The 14,877-nt window shown below is 34.0% G+C and overlaps 1 protein-coding gene across 8 annotated transcripts in view; it reads right to left on the bottom strand.

The window, feature by feature from the left end:
• Positions 1–14,877, bottom strand: part of sntg2 (syntrophin, gamma 2) — a 200,894-nt gene that overhangs the window by 14,090 nt on the left and 171,927 nt on the right. For all 8 annotated transcript variants that reach the window (XM_073927412.1, XM_073927413.1, XM_073927416.1 and 5 more), the window contains 1 exon segment: positions 1,415–1,507. In XM_073927412.1, coding sequence (XP_073783513.1) covers positions 1,415–1,507 — 93 coding nt within the window.

The raw sequence follows: 14,877 nt of genomic DNA, 5'->3' as shown, positions 1-14,877 counted from the left end.
TTATTTACTTGCTTATATACATACTCTTTTACTTACTAGCTTACATGCTTATTTAGTTGTTTACTTATTTACTTGCTGATAAAATTACTAATTTTCTTGTTTACTTATTTACTTGCTGATAAAATTACTAATTTTCTTGTTTACTTATTTACTTGCTTATATCCTTAATTACTTACTTACTTGCTCATATAATTACATTTTTGTTTACTTATTTACTTGCTTATATACTTACTCAATAACTTATTTACTTGCTTATATACCTAATCATTAACTTGTTCACTTATTTACTTGCTTATATACTTACTCAATAACTTATTTACTTGCTTATATACCTAATCATTAACTTGTTTACTTATTTACTTGCTTATATACTTACTCAATAACTTATTTACTTGCTTATATACCTAATCATTAACTTGTTCACTTATTTACTTGCTTATATACTAACTCAATAACTTATTTACTTGCTTATATACTTAATCATTTTCCTATTACCAGGGCCAGACGGAATCTGCGGACGTTTTTTGCTATTTCTGCAGAGAATTTTGGTAAAATTCTGCGGATTTCTGCGGAATTATTTTGAGAGTATCCAGCGGAGTATCATAACTAAAACCATAATATATTAAATAAAAAGTAATAAATTACTGATTAAAAACTGAATAAATTCAGATTTACATATTTACTCAAGTAAATAAACAGAATTAATAATGAGCTAAAAATCTGCAGAAAATCTGTGGAAAATCTGCGGAATTCTGCGCGCGCAGATTCCGTGTGGGCCTACCTATTACTAATTACTTGCTTACATACTCATTTACTTATTTGTTTTACACTTATTTACTTATACTTACTCATTTACTTATTTATTTGCTTATATACATTTTTACTTGCTTATATACATATTTACTTGTTATTTGCTTGCTTATATACTTACTTGCTTATATACTTAATCATTTATTTACTTGCTTATATACATACTCTTTTATTTACTAGCTCACATGCTTATTTAGTTGTTTACTTATTTACTTGCTTATATACTTAATTACTTATTTACTTGCTACTATAATTACATTTTTGTTTACTTATTTACTTGCTTATATACTTACTCAATTACCTATTTACTCATTCACTTATATTCTTGCTTATATACTTAGACATTTACTTGCTTATATATTTACTCAATTATTTATTTACTTACCTGCTTATTTATTTATTTACACAGGCATAGTCCTTTGTTTTTTATTTATAATTTGAAATGCATTAAGTCAGCTGATTATTAAGTTTACTGTTAAACTGATACTCCAGCACAGCAGAAGTATTTTGCTATGGTAAGAGTAAAGCTGAAGAGCAGAAGATGGATCAGCTGAAACACTGCACGCAGAATACATCCAGTATACTTTAAGTTTTTATTTGTTACCTTTGAAAGTGTGTCGGAGCAGGAGAAACCGGACTCAAAGTCTATGGTGAAGCACAGGATCTTCCCTTGACTGCTGCACATGTAGCTCTTGGACTGCAAACACAACAGAAGGGAAATATTTACACACAGTTCATTGTGTTTGCTGTAAACACTGTAAAACAACACACTCCACATTCATATTTAATCAGGCTTCTAAAAACACTGGACCAGGTTAATAATCCAGGCTCTGAAGAAATATTCAACATCTGATACCACGGTGCTACCACAAGAAAAGATTGCATGAATGCAGCTGTAGTTTCACATTTATAGCTATGTATATGTGTTTCTTATTACTTTATCTACGTATGTATTTGCTTATATATTTACTTATATATCTACCTATTTACTTATATATCTACTTACATATTTATTTATGTATTTACTTGTATACCTGCTTGTTTTAATTTTTTTTAAACTTAATTTTAATGTTTATTTATTTACTTGCTTATATACCTAAATTTACTTATTTATTTGCTTCTATATTTACTCAATTACCTATTTAATTGCTTATATACTTACTCTTTTACTTATCCACTGATTTACTTATACTTATTCATTTACTTGCTTATATACTTACTCAATAACTTATTTACTTGCTTATATGATTATTTACTTGTTTACTTATTTACTTGCTTATATATTTATTCAATAACTAATTTACTTGCTTATATACGTACTCATTCACTTGTTACTATTTACTTGCTTTACTCTTATTTACTCATTTACTTATTTATTTGCTTTTATACTTACAAATTTTTTACTTGCTTATATACATATTTACTTGTTTACTTATTTACTTGCTTATGTACCTAATTACTTATTTATTGTACTCTTTTTGCTTATACTTAGTCATTATTTATTTACTTATATACTTATTTATTTACTTCCTTACATATTTAGTTTTTTACTTATTTACTTGCTTATAAAATTACACATTTTCTTGTTTACTTATTTACTTGCTTATATACTTAATTACTTATTTAGTTGCTTATATAATTAAATTTTTTTTACTTATTTACTTGCTTATATTCTTACTCAATTACTTATTTACTCATACACATATATTTTGCTTATATACTTACATATTTAATTGCTTTTTTATTTACTTAATTATTCATTTACGTTTATATTTACTTATTTACTTATTATTTATTTATTTACATAGGAATAGTCTTTTGTTTTTTATGTGTTATATATATATATATATATATATATATATATATATATATATATATATATATATATATATATATATATATATATATATATATATATTAAGTCAACTGTTTAATTTGACATTTAAGCTGACATTGAACCTGAAAGTAAAAAAAAAAAAAATGCATTTAGTAAAAAAAAAAAAAAATTATTTTAGAGTTCATATTAAAGATAAATTATCATTATGCCTTTGTTTTAAATTTTTAAAACAGTTTTTGTCAGGGTTCTGCCACTCTGGACTTGTAAATTCTTGTTTTGGTGGCAGAGCTCGGACACTACCCATGTCTGGTCCTGTTTCTGTCTCTGTGTGTGCGCGCGCCGTCGTGGGTGTACGCAGAGTGTGCGCGCTCCTGCTTGACGCGGCCGCGCGCGCTCTGCGTCCCTCAGACGCGTGCGCTCTTGTACTCGTGTTTGTGTTTTCGTCTGTCAGCAGCGTGGTGTTTCATTTCCAGCGTCTCAGTCTTGTTGGTTTCGGTTTTGGTCGGCGCTGGGATGAAGCATGCACGCTGCGTGTGTGAGCGCACGGTAAGGTGTTTATCTATCGTGTGCTCGTGTCTTGCGTCTCTTGTCAAAGCACGTGGCTCTGTGTTTACATTGTGGTCACGTGCTTTTGTCGTGTGCTTCAGTGTTGTGTTATGTGAGCGCATGGCTTGTATTGTCTCTCTGTGTCATGCGCTCTCCCGTCTATTGTCTAGTCCCACCCTCCTTGTTTACTCATTATTAGTTTGTCATGTTCACCTGTGTGTCAATTTACTTTTTGCTTTATAATCCCCCTCATGTTTTCAGTCCTTTGCCAGTTCGTCGTCGATAGTTTCCTGTCATGTTGTGTCCAGCCCTGTCTTGTCCAGCCAGTCAAGTTTGTTTGTTCATTTATTTGTTTTATTAGAGTTTTTCCCCCTCGGGGTTGTTTGTTTTGCCTTTTTGTTTTCATTTTATTATTAATAAAAACCCATTATTGCTGCACCTGAGTCCTCGCTCCTTTTCCCCTCACAGACCGTGACAGTTTTAAGTCATATCCCCTGTAAGTTTAGCCTTTTTTATTATAAACATTTCATCAATTAGTTGATTATTAATTCACATGAATTTTACTATAATAAGTTTAAAAATTATATATTAAACAAATGATTATGCCTTCGAGTCACCATTTATTTGTTTTAATAATTTTAAAGCATGTCCTCTATATATTTTAATTAATTACTGTTTATTCAATAGTCTAATTAATTAATATGACCATTTAATCAATTAGTTGATTGTAAATTTACAGAAATTTTTACTTAACTAAAAAAAATTTAAAAGTAAAATAATATTAAAAATAAATTACAGCGCTTTTTATCAACATTTATTTATTGCATCAACATTTATTTGTTTTAAAGTTAAGCTTTTTATATAAGTTTTGAATTAATACATTTGTATCAAATAATTAAACTATTACAAACATTTAATCAGTTAGTTGATTATTAACTTACAGGATTTTTATGATGAAAAGTTCACATTAAATTGAATCAACCTTTAATATGCCATTGCATCAACATTTATTTAGGTTTTAACAATTTATTTTTTCATTTTTTAAGGTATGTTTTGAAGCGATTCATTTGTATTAAATTATTGAACTAATTAATATAAACATGTAATCAATTAGTTGAATATTAATTTAGAGGAATAATAAACAAATGACATCCCTGTTTGTAATTCTAAAATAGAATAGAACCATTGTCTTTTTTCAATTAAATGCTGATAAGATTGACGGAGTTAAAATCTGGTAGCTAATGGACTGACAGAGAGGAAGCTGAGCTCAATGTGTCTGATAATCTCTGAGTGTCAGGGTTTTTGTTCACTATAATTACATTCCAGGAAGTTTGTGTTTGTGCTTCTGGTCAATGTGATTATAGAGACGCATCAGTATTCAAAACACACCGAGCCTCAAAATCACATTACAGTCAACTGCAGAGTCTTGAAGATCAGCCGACTGAACATTCATGCACAGCGCAAATAAAAGACAATTATATTTAAAGTATTCATGTCATAAACAATCTATACTGTTCTGTTTGACATCTACAAATATAAATTTTAGTGTTAGGAAAGCCAAGGCTATGTTAATTTCTATCAATGCACATGCAAAATATGTGGGGTATTATGAAGTTATAAAAATAAATAGTCTCATTATACTTATTTTTGACGGTCTCCACCTCCTGAATCATACAGTCAGCTTTAATTATCATTAGGTGAAATTGTCATCTTTTGTGTGTTTATTAATTTAAATAATCATTTGCATAAAAAAATATATATATTATTTTTAAATATTCATGAAAAATAATATAATTTGAATCTGTCCCTATGTTCTGGTCAACTCTTTTATATCGATTATAAAAAAAAAGTTAAAATACAAAATGTTTAGGATACACCAATAGTGTAATATTCATTCATTCATTCATTCATTCATTCATTCATTCTCTTTTCGGCCTAGTACCTTTATTAATCTGGGGTCGCCATGGCGGAATGAACCGCCAACTTATCCAGCACATGTTTTACACAGCGGATGCCCTCCCATCTCTGGGAACCATAGTTACACACTAATACACTACGGACAATTTTAGTCAAACCAGTTCACCTGTACCGCATGTCTTTGGACTGTGGGGGAAACCGGAGCACCCGGAGGAAACCCACGCGATTGCAGGGAGAACATGCAAACTCCACACAGAAATGCCAACTGACCCAGTCGAGGCTCGAACTAGCAACCTTCTTGCTGTGAGGCGACATCACTGCCTACCTACCGCGCCAATGCATTGCCTATAGTGGAATAATTATATACATTTTTAAAAAATAAATTGTGTTTTAGGCATGCCATGGGGTATCGGGTTTAAGGTTATTGCCAACTGCGTTACTGCCAACTGCGTTACTGCCAACTCTGTTACTGCCAACTATGTTACTGCCAACTATGTTATTGCCAACTGCGTTACTGCCAACTCTGTTACTGCCAACTATGTTATTGCCAACTACATTATTGCCAACTGAGTCACTGCCAACTCTGTTACTGCCAACTCTGTTATTGCCAACTATGTTATTGCCAACTGAGTCACTGCCAACTCTGTTACTGCCAACTCTGTTATTGCCAACTATGTTATTGCCAACTGAGTCACTGCCAACTCTGTTACTGCCAACTCTGTTATTGCCAACTATGTTATTGCCAACTGCGTTACTGCCAACTCTGTTACTGCCAACTGTTATTGCCCACTGCGTTACTGCCAACTCTGTTATTGCCAACTATGTTATTGCCAACTGCGTTACTGCCAACTCTGTTACTGCCAACTATGTTATTGCCCACTGCGTTACTGCCAACTCTGTTATTGCCAACTATGTTACTGTCAACTGTTATTGCCAACTACGTCGCTGCCAACAAAGTTACTCCATTATTGTCAACTCCGTTATTGCCAACTGCGTTACCTTCAACTGTTATTGCCAACTGTGTTACTGTCAACTCTGTTACTGCCAACTGCATTACTGTCAACTATGTTATTGCCAACTCTGTTGCTTCAAACAAAGTTACTCCATTATTGCCAACTCTGTCACTGTCAACTCAATTATTGCCAACTCTGTTACTCCATTATTGTAAACTCTGTTACTGCCAACTCTGTTATTTCCAAATCTGTCACTGTCAACTCTGTTACTGCCATCTACATTATTGCCAACTACATTATTGCCATCTCGGTTAGTGTCAACTCTGTTATTGCCAATTCTGTCACTGTCAACTCTGTTATTGCCAATTCTGTCACTGTCAACTCTGTTACTACCAACTACATTATTGCCAGCTGTGTTACTCCCAACTCTGTGACTGCCAACTATGTTATTGCTAACTCTGTCGCTGCCAACAAAGTTACTCCATTATTGTCCACTATGTCATTGCCAACTCTGTCACTATCAACTCCATTATTGTCAACTCTGTTACCACCAACTCTGTTACTTTCAACTGTTATTGCCAACTCTGTTATTGCCAAATCTGTCACTATCAACTCTATTACTGCCAACTCCGCTACTGCCAACTACTTTATTGACAACTGCGTTACTGCCAACTCCATTACTACCATCTCTGTTACTGCCAACTATGTTATTGCCAACAAAGTTACTCCATTACTGCCAGCTCTGATACTGTCAACTCTATTATGATCAACTACATTGCTGCCAACTCAGTTATTGCCAACTCCATTAATGCCAACTCTGTCAGTAGTTTAAAAAGCTTAACAATAATTTAACTAGTAGCAGAATCAAATGTTCACCATCACATTTAAGCATGTTGCATTATTTCACATTAACCCCCTGGAGTCGACAGACGTGAATACACATTTCATTAATCCATAAAATATTATTTTTGATCATATTGACGAGACAAACACAGATTTAAAAACCGTACCGAGTTTATCATTATTTGTATATATTTATAATTACAGCAAAACAATATGTTTTTTTGTAAAAATTGAAAACAGAAAAGGAGTGCTTTCTTTATGTCTGGGAAAGAAGTCAGAAAAAAAACAGCTCAATCTCTGAATCTGTTTACAGTGGTGTTAGACTTTAGCCACTTATATCTTTATAAGCATCTGGAAAAAGATCAAATGTCAGGGCACATCAGAACTTCTCTAGTCCCCCAAAACACCCTCAGTCCCCAGTGGCTCTATTTTACCGATCTAGGCACAAAGTCTAAATCACATGGCGCAAAAGCATTAAGGGCGAGTCCAAATCCACTTTTGCTCTTTTACAGAGGGAAAAATACGCTCTGCGCCCTGGCGCATGGTCTAACAGGGTTGACATTATTCTCTTAATGAGTTAGGGGTCCGTTTTGAGCATAATATGCATTAAACCAATTAGAGTCGCATCTCCCATTCCCTGTAAGAGTCAGCTGCATAATGCTATGGCGCATTTGCAATTTACATGGCAGACTTTATAAGTGTAAAAACTGAACGCTTCACTAGCGAGAAAACGGGTAAACAGAGCATCTGCAGCATGAGAATAAAGAATGAGCCTCCTCCATTCAGCCTCTTTACATTCTCTTTACTTTACTCCTTTACTTTGGTGGAGTAAGGAAATGGTGGAAACTCTCTCCACTGAAGACATCCATTAGCTGGCATTTTTAATTTAGCTTGTTAAGCACAAAGATTTGATCTAAACTCTATCTAAATTCAGTTTTAATCTAATAAATGAACAATATTAACAAAGTTTGGTTTGAGTTATAACCAAACACACGTCCTGTTCTTATATGGTGATGCAGACGTCTCCAAAACAATCCAGCAAGTTTTAACGCAGTGGATGCCCTTCCAGCCACAACCAATCTCTGGGAATCATCCACACACACATTCACACACACATTCATACACTACGGACAATTTAGCCTACCCAATTCACCTGTACCAGGTGTCTTTGGACTGTGGGGGAAACCGGAGCACATGGAGGAAACCCACGCGAAGGCAGGGAGAACATGCAAACTCCACACAGAAACGCCAACTGAGCCGAGGTTCGAACCAACGACCTTCTTGCTGTGAGGCGACAGCACTACCTACTGCGCCACTGCCTCGCCCTACACTTGTTTTGATTAAAACAAATATAAATCTGCATATAATAAATAATACTGCTAAAAATAATAACATTATACTAATGCAGATTGTCATGAATAAACTGAAAAAGCTCTTTAAGGTGAAGAAGGCATGGAGGCAGTGGTTTTTATATTTGTGTAAAAAATAATAATGTTTGTATCATAATAATCCTTTAATTGTTTTAAAAAAAGATATTTGTGTATAGCTGTTCATCCTCTGTGTATTCAGCATTGTGTTCTTGTTTTGGACCTGAATAGGTGCATAACAAACGCGCTCTGCGCTGGACTTTAGAGCAGCTTTTAGTTGACGGCGCTGTCTATTTCAGTTCTTCAAAATAGCAACTCGCCAACAATGTGCCTGAACACAACTCCTTTACAGAACAACACACACATGAGTCCACAAAGTGGAGAAAATGGATTTGCTATTTAAACAAAGTGGCGCAAAACCTGAAAATTAGGGTTGCACTGGTCTGAAAACAGCAACAAATCGCGCCAAACACGTCATGTGACTTGTTGCACAGGGTGTATGATAGGGCCCCCTAGTGAGTTAATAAGAAATTAAGTTTACTCTAAATTATACATTTCCTGCATGTCATTCCAACTTAAGGAAAATTAATGAAAAACAGTTGAAATGTATCTACAGTGAAAGAGTCTCAGAGACAACACCGACAGCAGCAGCGGGTCTCAGAGCTGCATCAGTGCGTCTCGTCTGCTTTGCATTTCCAAATCAAATGCTCAGAAGAGGAAACATTTGTTGCCAAATAAGCATGAAATGTAACAGTAATATTGAGTGTATTACAGTCAGCGGATCTCGAACTCAATTAGAGGAGAACAGCAGAGAGAGAGAGAGAGAGAGAGAGAGAGAGAGAGAGAGACCAAAACAGAAAAGAGGAGGCAGTATAGCTGTTTTTGTTTTTACTGTAACTGTCTTCTGTAAATATGTCTGTTGATGCTTTATGTAGACCACATTATGTGCAACTGTGTGTTGGCTGGGATGAACACTGTGTACACTGTTCTTGTGGGTAAAATGCAGTAAAAATATGAGGTATTTGTGTGTTTTGTATAAAAACAATATTGTTAAATATTTTGCAATGTACTTCTGTAGGCCTGTACTGTCTGTAGTAAAGTGTAACACTAAACTAAAAAAGACTTACAGAAAGTCATGATGATGAATGGAGAAGAAGTGGTCATGGTGTTTTACATTAAGCACATCAGTGATCAACTGTTCTTATAAATGTCTATTCAGGTGATGCTTTGTGTGTGTCATTTGAAAACAAAAGACCGTTTTGAGAAGAAATCTCACTGTTTTGAGCTTAGAGTTTCATTTTGCAGAAGAATTGAAGAGTTTTGTCTAATGTGTGTGTGTGTGTGTGTGTGTGTGTGTGTGTGTGTTTTGTGATTTGTGTGTAGAGTTCTGACAATATGAGACCTGCTTTCAGAAAATGTGTGTAAACAATTGGAAAGAACTGTAATCATTACACAATGAACAACATAATGCAAAATACAGAACTCAGTGTGAATCAGTTGCTTGTCATTGTAGCCTACTGCCAATGTCGTTTGTTGTCTTTCTATTTGGGCTGTCAAATTTGCCTTTTTGCAAAGAATCGGATCCAAAATAAGAAATGCTTTGATTAAATTTATATTGAGTTCATGACATTTTTCAAACTGCGGCTGAAAACTGAAATACTGTAAAAACACAAAAAACAGACCAAAGTAATACAATACTGTAAATATTAGAGAGAACTCATGTAAACCAATATACAGTCAAATCTATTGGGAGTTTAGGACATAGCCACTATTGACCTCCTCCATCCATGCTAGCACTGAAGTAAACAGACCTTCCACCGTTTTTAATGTTTGCAGACTGATTGCTAATTGAAGATTTGTGTGAAGGAGTGTCAAACCGGTGCTTCAGTGATTTCATACTGATCTTGATAGTTTCTAATGGTTAGGAATAAATGGTTTCTGTTTGGTTACCATCGCTAAAACAATGGAGTTTGGACTGCTTGAATGACCCCCGTGTTAACTGTTTCGAAAAATGGTGGGGAAAATGTGTCAACCCAATGTGAAAGGGTTGACACATTTGCAAGACCCGTCTTCTGCTCTGCTGGAATGGTGATAATGCATAGGTATAAACACTAGATATCCCATAGGGATCCTGAGCATGCGTCAATAGCGCCGCCACATTTGTACAGTGCTCCCACACTGTAAAAAATGGCCGTGATTTCAACGGTAAAAAACTGTAAAAATGCTACAGTACAAATCCGTAACCTGGTTAACGGTTTATGTTTCCTTAATATATACGGTAAATAACTGTAAATTGACTTTCCCAGAATTCCCTGCATGGCACATCACTTTTTATGCATTTTGTTGACATTACTATGCAACTTTTTAGTTGTTTCCCCATCAGTTATGTACATTAGAGATTTATGTTACATCTAATGTTGATAAACAATGTTTATTTCGTGACTTTAATTTTATGCGTGTCACCATACTGGTGTTTAGTAGCTGTGTGAATGACACTGAGCACCTTCTATATGCTGATACTCTTGTCTGCTTGTGGGAAAAGTTGATTGTGATGAGCATTGACTCATTATATAACTTCCTCATCACCTCCTTCATGTGGGTGTGCTAACGTGTCTAATTGTGACACAAAAGATGTGTAGATGTTGATCATTCAAAATACAAACATTTTACCTCTATAAATTAATAAAATATGGTAATTTACCGTAAAAATTAAAAATTACTTTTACGGTTTGTACCGTGTTTTTAACGATAAAGTACTGGCAACCACAGCTGCCGTTTTTTTACCGTAAATTTTACGGAATTATTTTTTACAGTGCAGGACAAGTGTCATTCAACCGCACTAGTCAAGACAGTGTTATTACGTGAAGATGCGGGACTTTAGCGCTGTCTACGGGTGTAGTAAAGAGCAAACAAAGAAAACAAAGCACAAAGGCAGAACATTTCATAGGTAAGATTTACGTTTTTGTATGTTCTGAACTTTTGTGCTAATCAGGTAACGTTATTGATGATAATAAAGTCACTTACTGCATTCACCATAAGGCAAAGCAGCTCCAACTCGCACTAAACACTCGGCTTATGCTAGTTTTGTTGAATAAAACCAGCAAACAATGCAAAAGAAACATGACGACGAGATGCTGCGGTGCCAAAACCTTATAGTATTACCTATAAATTACTATAGTATATTTGGAGGCCAGACATCTGGATCTGCTGGATGAGTGTGTGTGTGTTGTCTCTCTGTACAGATGTGTGCGTGTGTGTGTGTTTGAGCTTGCAGAGAAAGTGAAGGGGATTTGCGGTGCTTACTGTCAGATGTAAAGCACAGACTACACGCCGCTAATTGGAGAGTTTCTCCCGAGATCTGAAGGAACACGTCGTGAGTTTGTGGAGGATTTCCTTGTCAAGCGGAGCGAGGAGAAAGTCAACAGCGCAGGGAAAATGCAGCACACTTCTACACTGCAGCCTGTAAGACCACATGCAGATATCAGATGATGAACAAACACCAGACGCTTCCCTGTTCTTCACACACACACATACAGACACATTCGTGTTGGCTTGTGTGTTGAAGCTAATGAATGGTAACAGATGCTTTAATAGCTTTAACAGAAAAAAAAATTGGATCTTTTCATTCATTTTCATTCGGCTTAGTCCCTTTATTAATCAAGAGTCGCCACAGCGGAATGAACCGACAAATATTCCAGCATTTGTTTTATACAGCGAATGCCCATCCAGCTGCAACCCAGTACTGGAAAACACCCCTACACACAGACACTCATACACTACGGCCAATTTATGTTAAACACTCCACAAAGAAATGCCAACTGGCCCAGCCGGGGCTCGAACCAGCGACCAACTTGCTGTGAGGTAGCAGTGCTAACCACTGAGCCACCGTGTCACCTTATTGGAATTAAAAAAAAATATATATAATTATAATAAAATAAAGAAATTATATATATATATATATATATATATATATATATATATATATATATATATATATATATATATATATATATATATATATATATATTACAATTTAATAATAAAATAATAAAGTTCAAAGATATTCTTTTTAATTTTAATATTAGTATTTTATTGGAATTTAAATAAAAGAAAAATACTAATAAAATGAAATAATTAAATTATAAAATATTTATTTATTGTTTTTAACGTTATTACTTGGAATTTAAATAAAATAAACCAATAAAATTAACAATTAAATCATTAAATAATTAAATAAAAATATAATTTTTTTATATTTTATTTTAATTATTGTATTATTTGTAATTCATTTATTCATTATCTTTTCAGCTTTGTCCTTTTAATAGTTAGGTGTCGCCTATCTTGTCCAGCATATGTTTAACGCAGCGGATGCCCTTCCAGCTGCAACCCATCACTGGGAAACATCCATACCCTCTCATTCACACTCATACACTACGGACATTTTAGCTTACCCAATTCTCCAATAGTGCATGTGTTTGGACTGTGGGGGAAACCGGAGCACTCGGAGGAAACCCACGCCAACACTGGGAGAACATGCAAACTCCACACAGAAATGCTAACTGACCCAGCCAGGACTTGAACCAGCAACCTTCTTGCTGTGAGGCGATCGTGCAACCCACTGCGCCACAGCGTCACCTATTTGTAATTTATTGGAATTAAAAGAAAATAAAGTAAACAAATAAATTAAATAAACCATAAAATACAATAAATAATTGATATATTATTTTATATATAAATTATTTATTTATACACATAATTATTATTTGTAATTAATTGCATTTGCAATTTATTGGAATATTAATGGAATTGAATAAAAAACTAATAAAATAAATACAATAAACAAATAAAATATTTTTTATTTTGTTATTTTTATTTGTAATTAATTTTAGTTTAAATAAAACTAATACAATGAAAAATAATAATAAAACTAATTTAATGAAATCATAAAAATGCAATACAATAATTTATTTTTTAATTCTTTTTTTAATTTTATCATTTGTCATTTACTGGAACAAAAACAATTAAATTAAAAATAACAAAATAAACAAAAGAGGAAAATGATGACATAATAAAACATAATAGTAATTTTATTGTATTATTTTTTATTTTATTATTTGTAATTTATTGAAATGTAAAAAAATATATATCAGCATATAACAATATTTCATTTTAAAAATTTTTATCTTTTTGGAATTTAAATGATGGCACGGTGGTTAGCACTCACAGCAAGAAGGTTGCTGGTTCGAGTCCCGTCTGGGTCAGTTGTCATTTCTGTGTGGAGTTTGCATGTTCTCCTCGTGTTGGCGTGGATTTTCTCTGGGTGCTCCCTTTTTCCCCAATGTCCAAACACATGAGAGTCTGGGTTCCAGCTGGAAGGACATCCGCTGTGTTAAACATATGCTGAATAAGTTGGCGGTTCATTCCACTGTGGTGACCCCAGATGAATAAAAGGACTAAGCTGAAGGAAAATGAATGAATGAAATTTGAATAAAAATAATCAAATTAAAAATAATTAACCAAGATAAACTGACAAGTCTCTATGGTGATGGAATCAATTCCCCGAATTCAGTCAAATATTTGCATTAAAACTCAACACAGATCTGCAGACCATGCCTATTCTTTAAACAAATACATTTTACAGCTTACTGTCATCTCACGTTAGCCTCACCTAAATTAAAGAGACAAGGCTAACTCTCTGTCTCTCTCTCTCGCACGCACACACACACACACGCACGCGCAAAAAAAGAAATGTTGTGTTTTGTTTGTTAGTTTGGACACCCCTGCTTTACACTATTATTACAGTTTTTATAAAAACCAAAGTGTATTGGTTTACATGAGTTCTCTCTAATATTTACATTTCAGTTTTCAGCCACAGTTTGAAAAATGTCATGAATTCAATATAAATTTAATCAAAGCATTTCTTATTCTGGATCCGATTCTTTGCAAAAAGGCAAATTTGACAGCCCAAATAGAAAGACAACAAATGACATTGGCAGTAGGCTACAATGGCAAGCAACTGATTCACACTGAGTTCTGTATTTTGCATTATGTTGTTCGTTGTGTAATGATTACAGTTCTTTCCAATTGTTTACTCACATTTTCTGAAAGCAGGTCTCATATTGTCAGAACTCTACACACAAAACACACACACACACACACACACACACACATTAGACAAAACTCTTCAATTCTTCTGCAAAATGAAACTCTAAGCTCAAAACAGTGAGATTTCTTCTCAAAACGGTCTTTTGTTTTCAAATGACACACACAAAGCATCACCTGAATAGACATTTATAAGAACAGTTGATCACTGATGTGCTTAATGTAAAACACCATGACCACTTCTTCTCCATTCATCATCATGACTTACTGTAAGTCTTTTTTAGTTCAGTGTTACACTTTACTACAGACAGTACAGGCCTACAGAAGTGCATTGTAAAATATTTAACAATATTGTTTTTATACAAAACACACAAATACCAAATATTTTTACTGCATTTTACCCACAAGAACAGTGTACACAGTGTTCATCCCAGCCAACACACAGTTGCACATAATGTGGTCTACATCAGTGGTTCTCAAACTGTGGTACGCGTACCACTAG

The sequence above is a fragment of the Danio rerio genome, chromosome 17 (genome assembly GCF_049306965.1).
Source record: "Danio rerio strain Tuebingen ecotype United States chromosome 17, GRCz12tu, whole genome shotgun sequence".
In the NCBI taxonomy this organism is placed as follows: Eukaryota; Metazoa; Chordata; class Actinopteri; order Cypriniformes; family Danionidae; genus Danio; species Danio rerio.
Note: the sequence above shows the minus strand (reverse complement) of the source record. Positions and strands in the feature narration are given on the sequence as shown.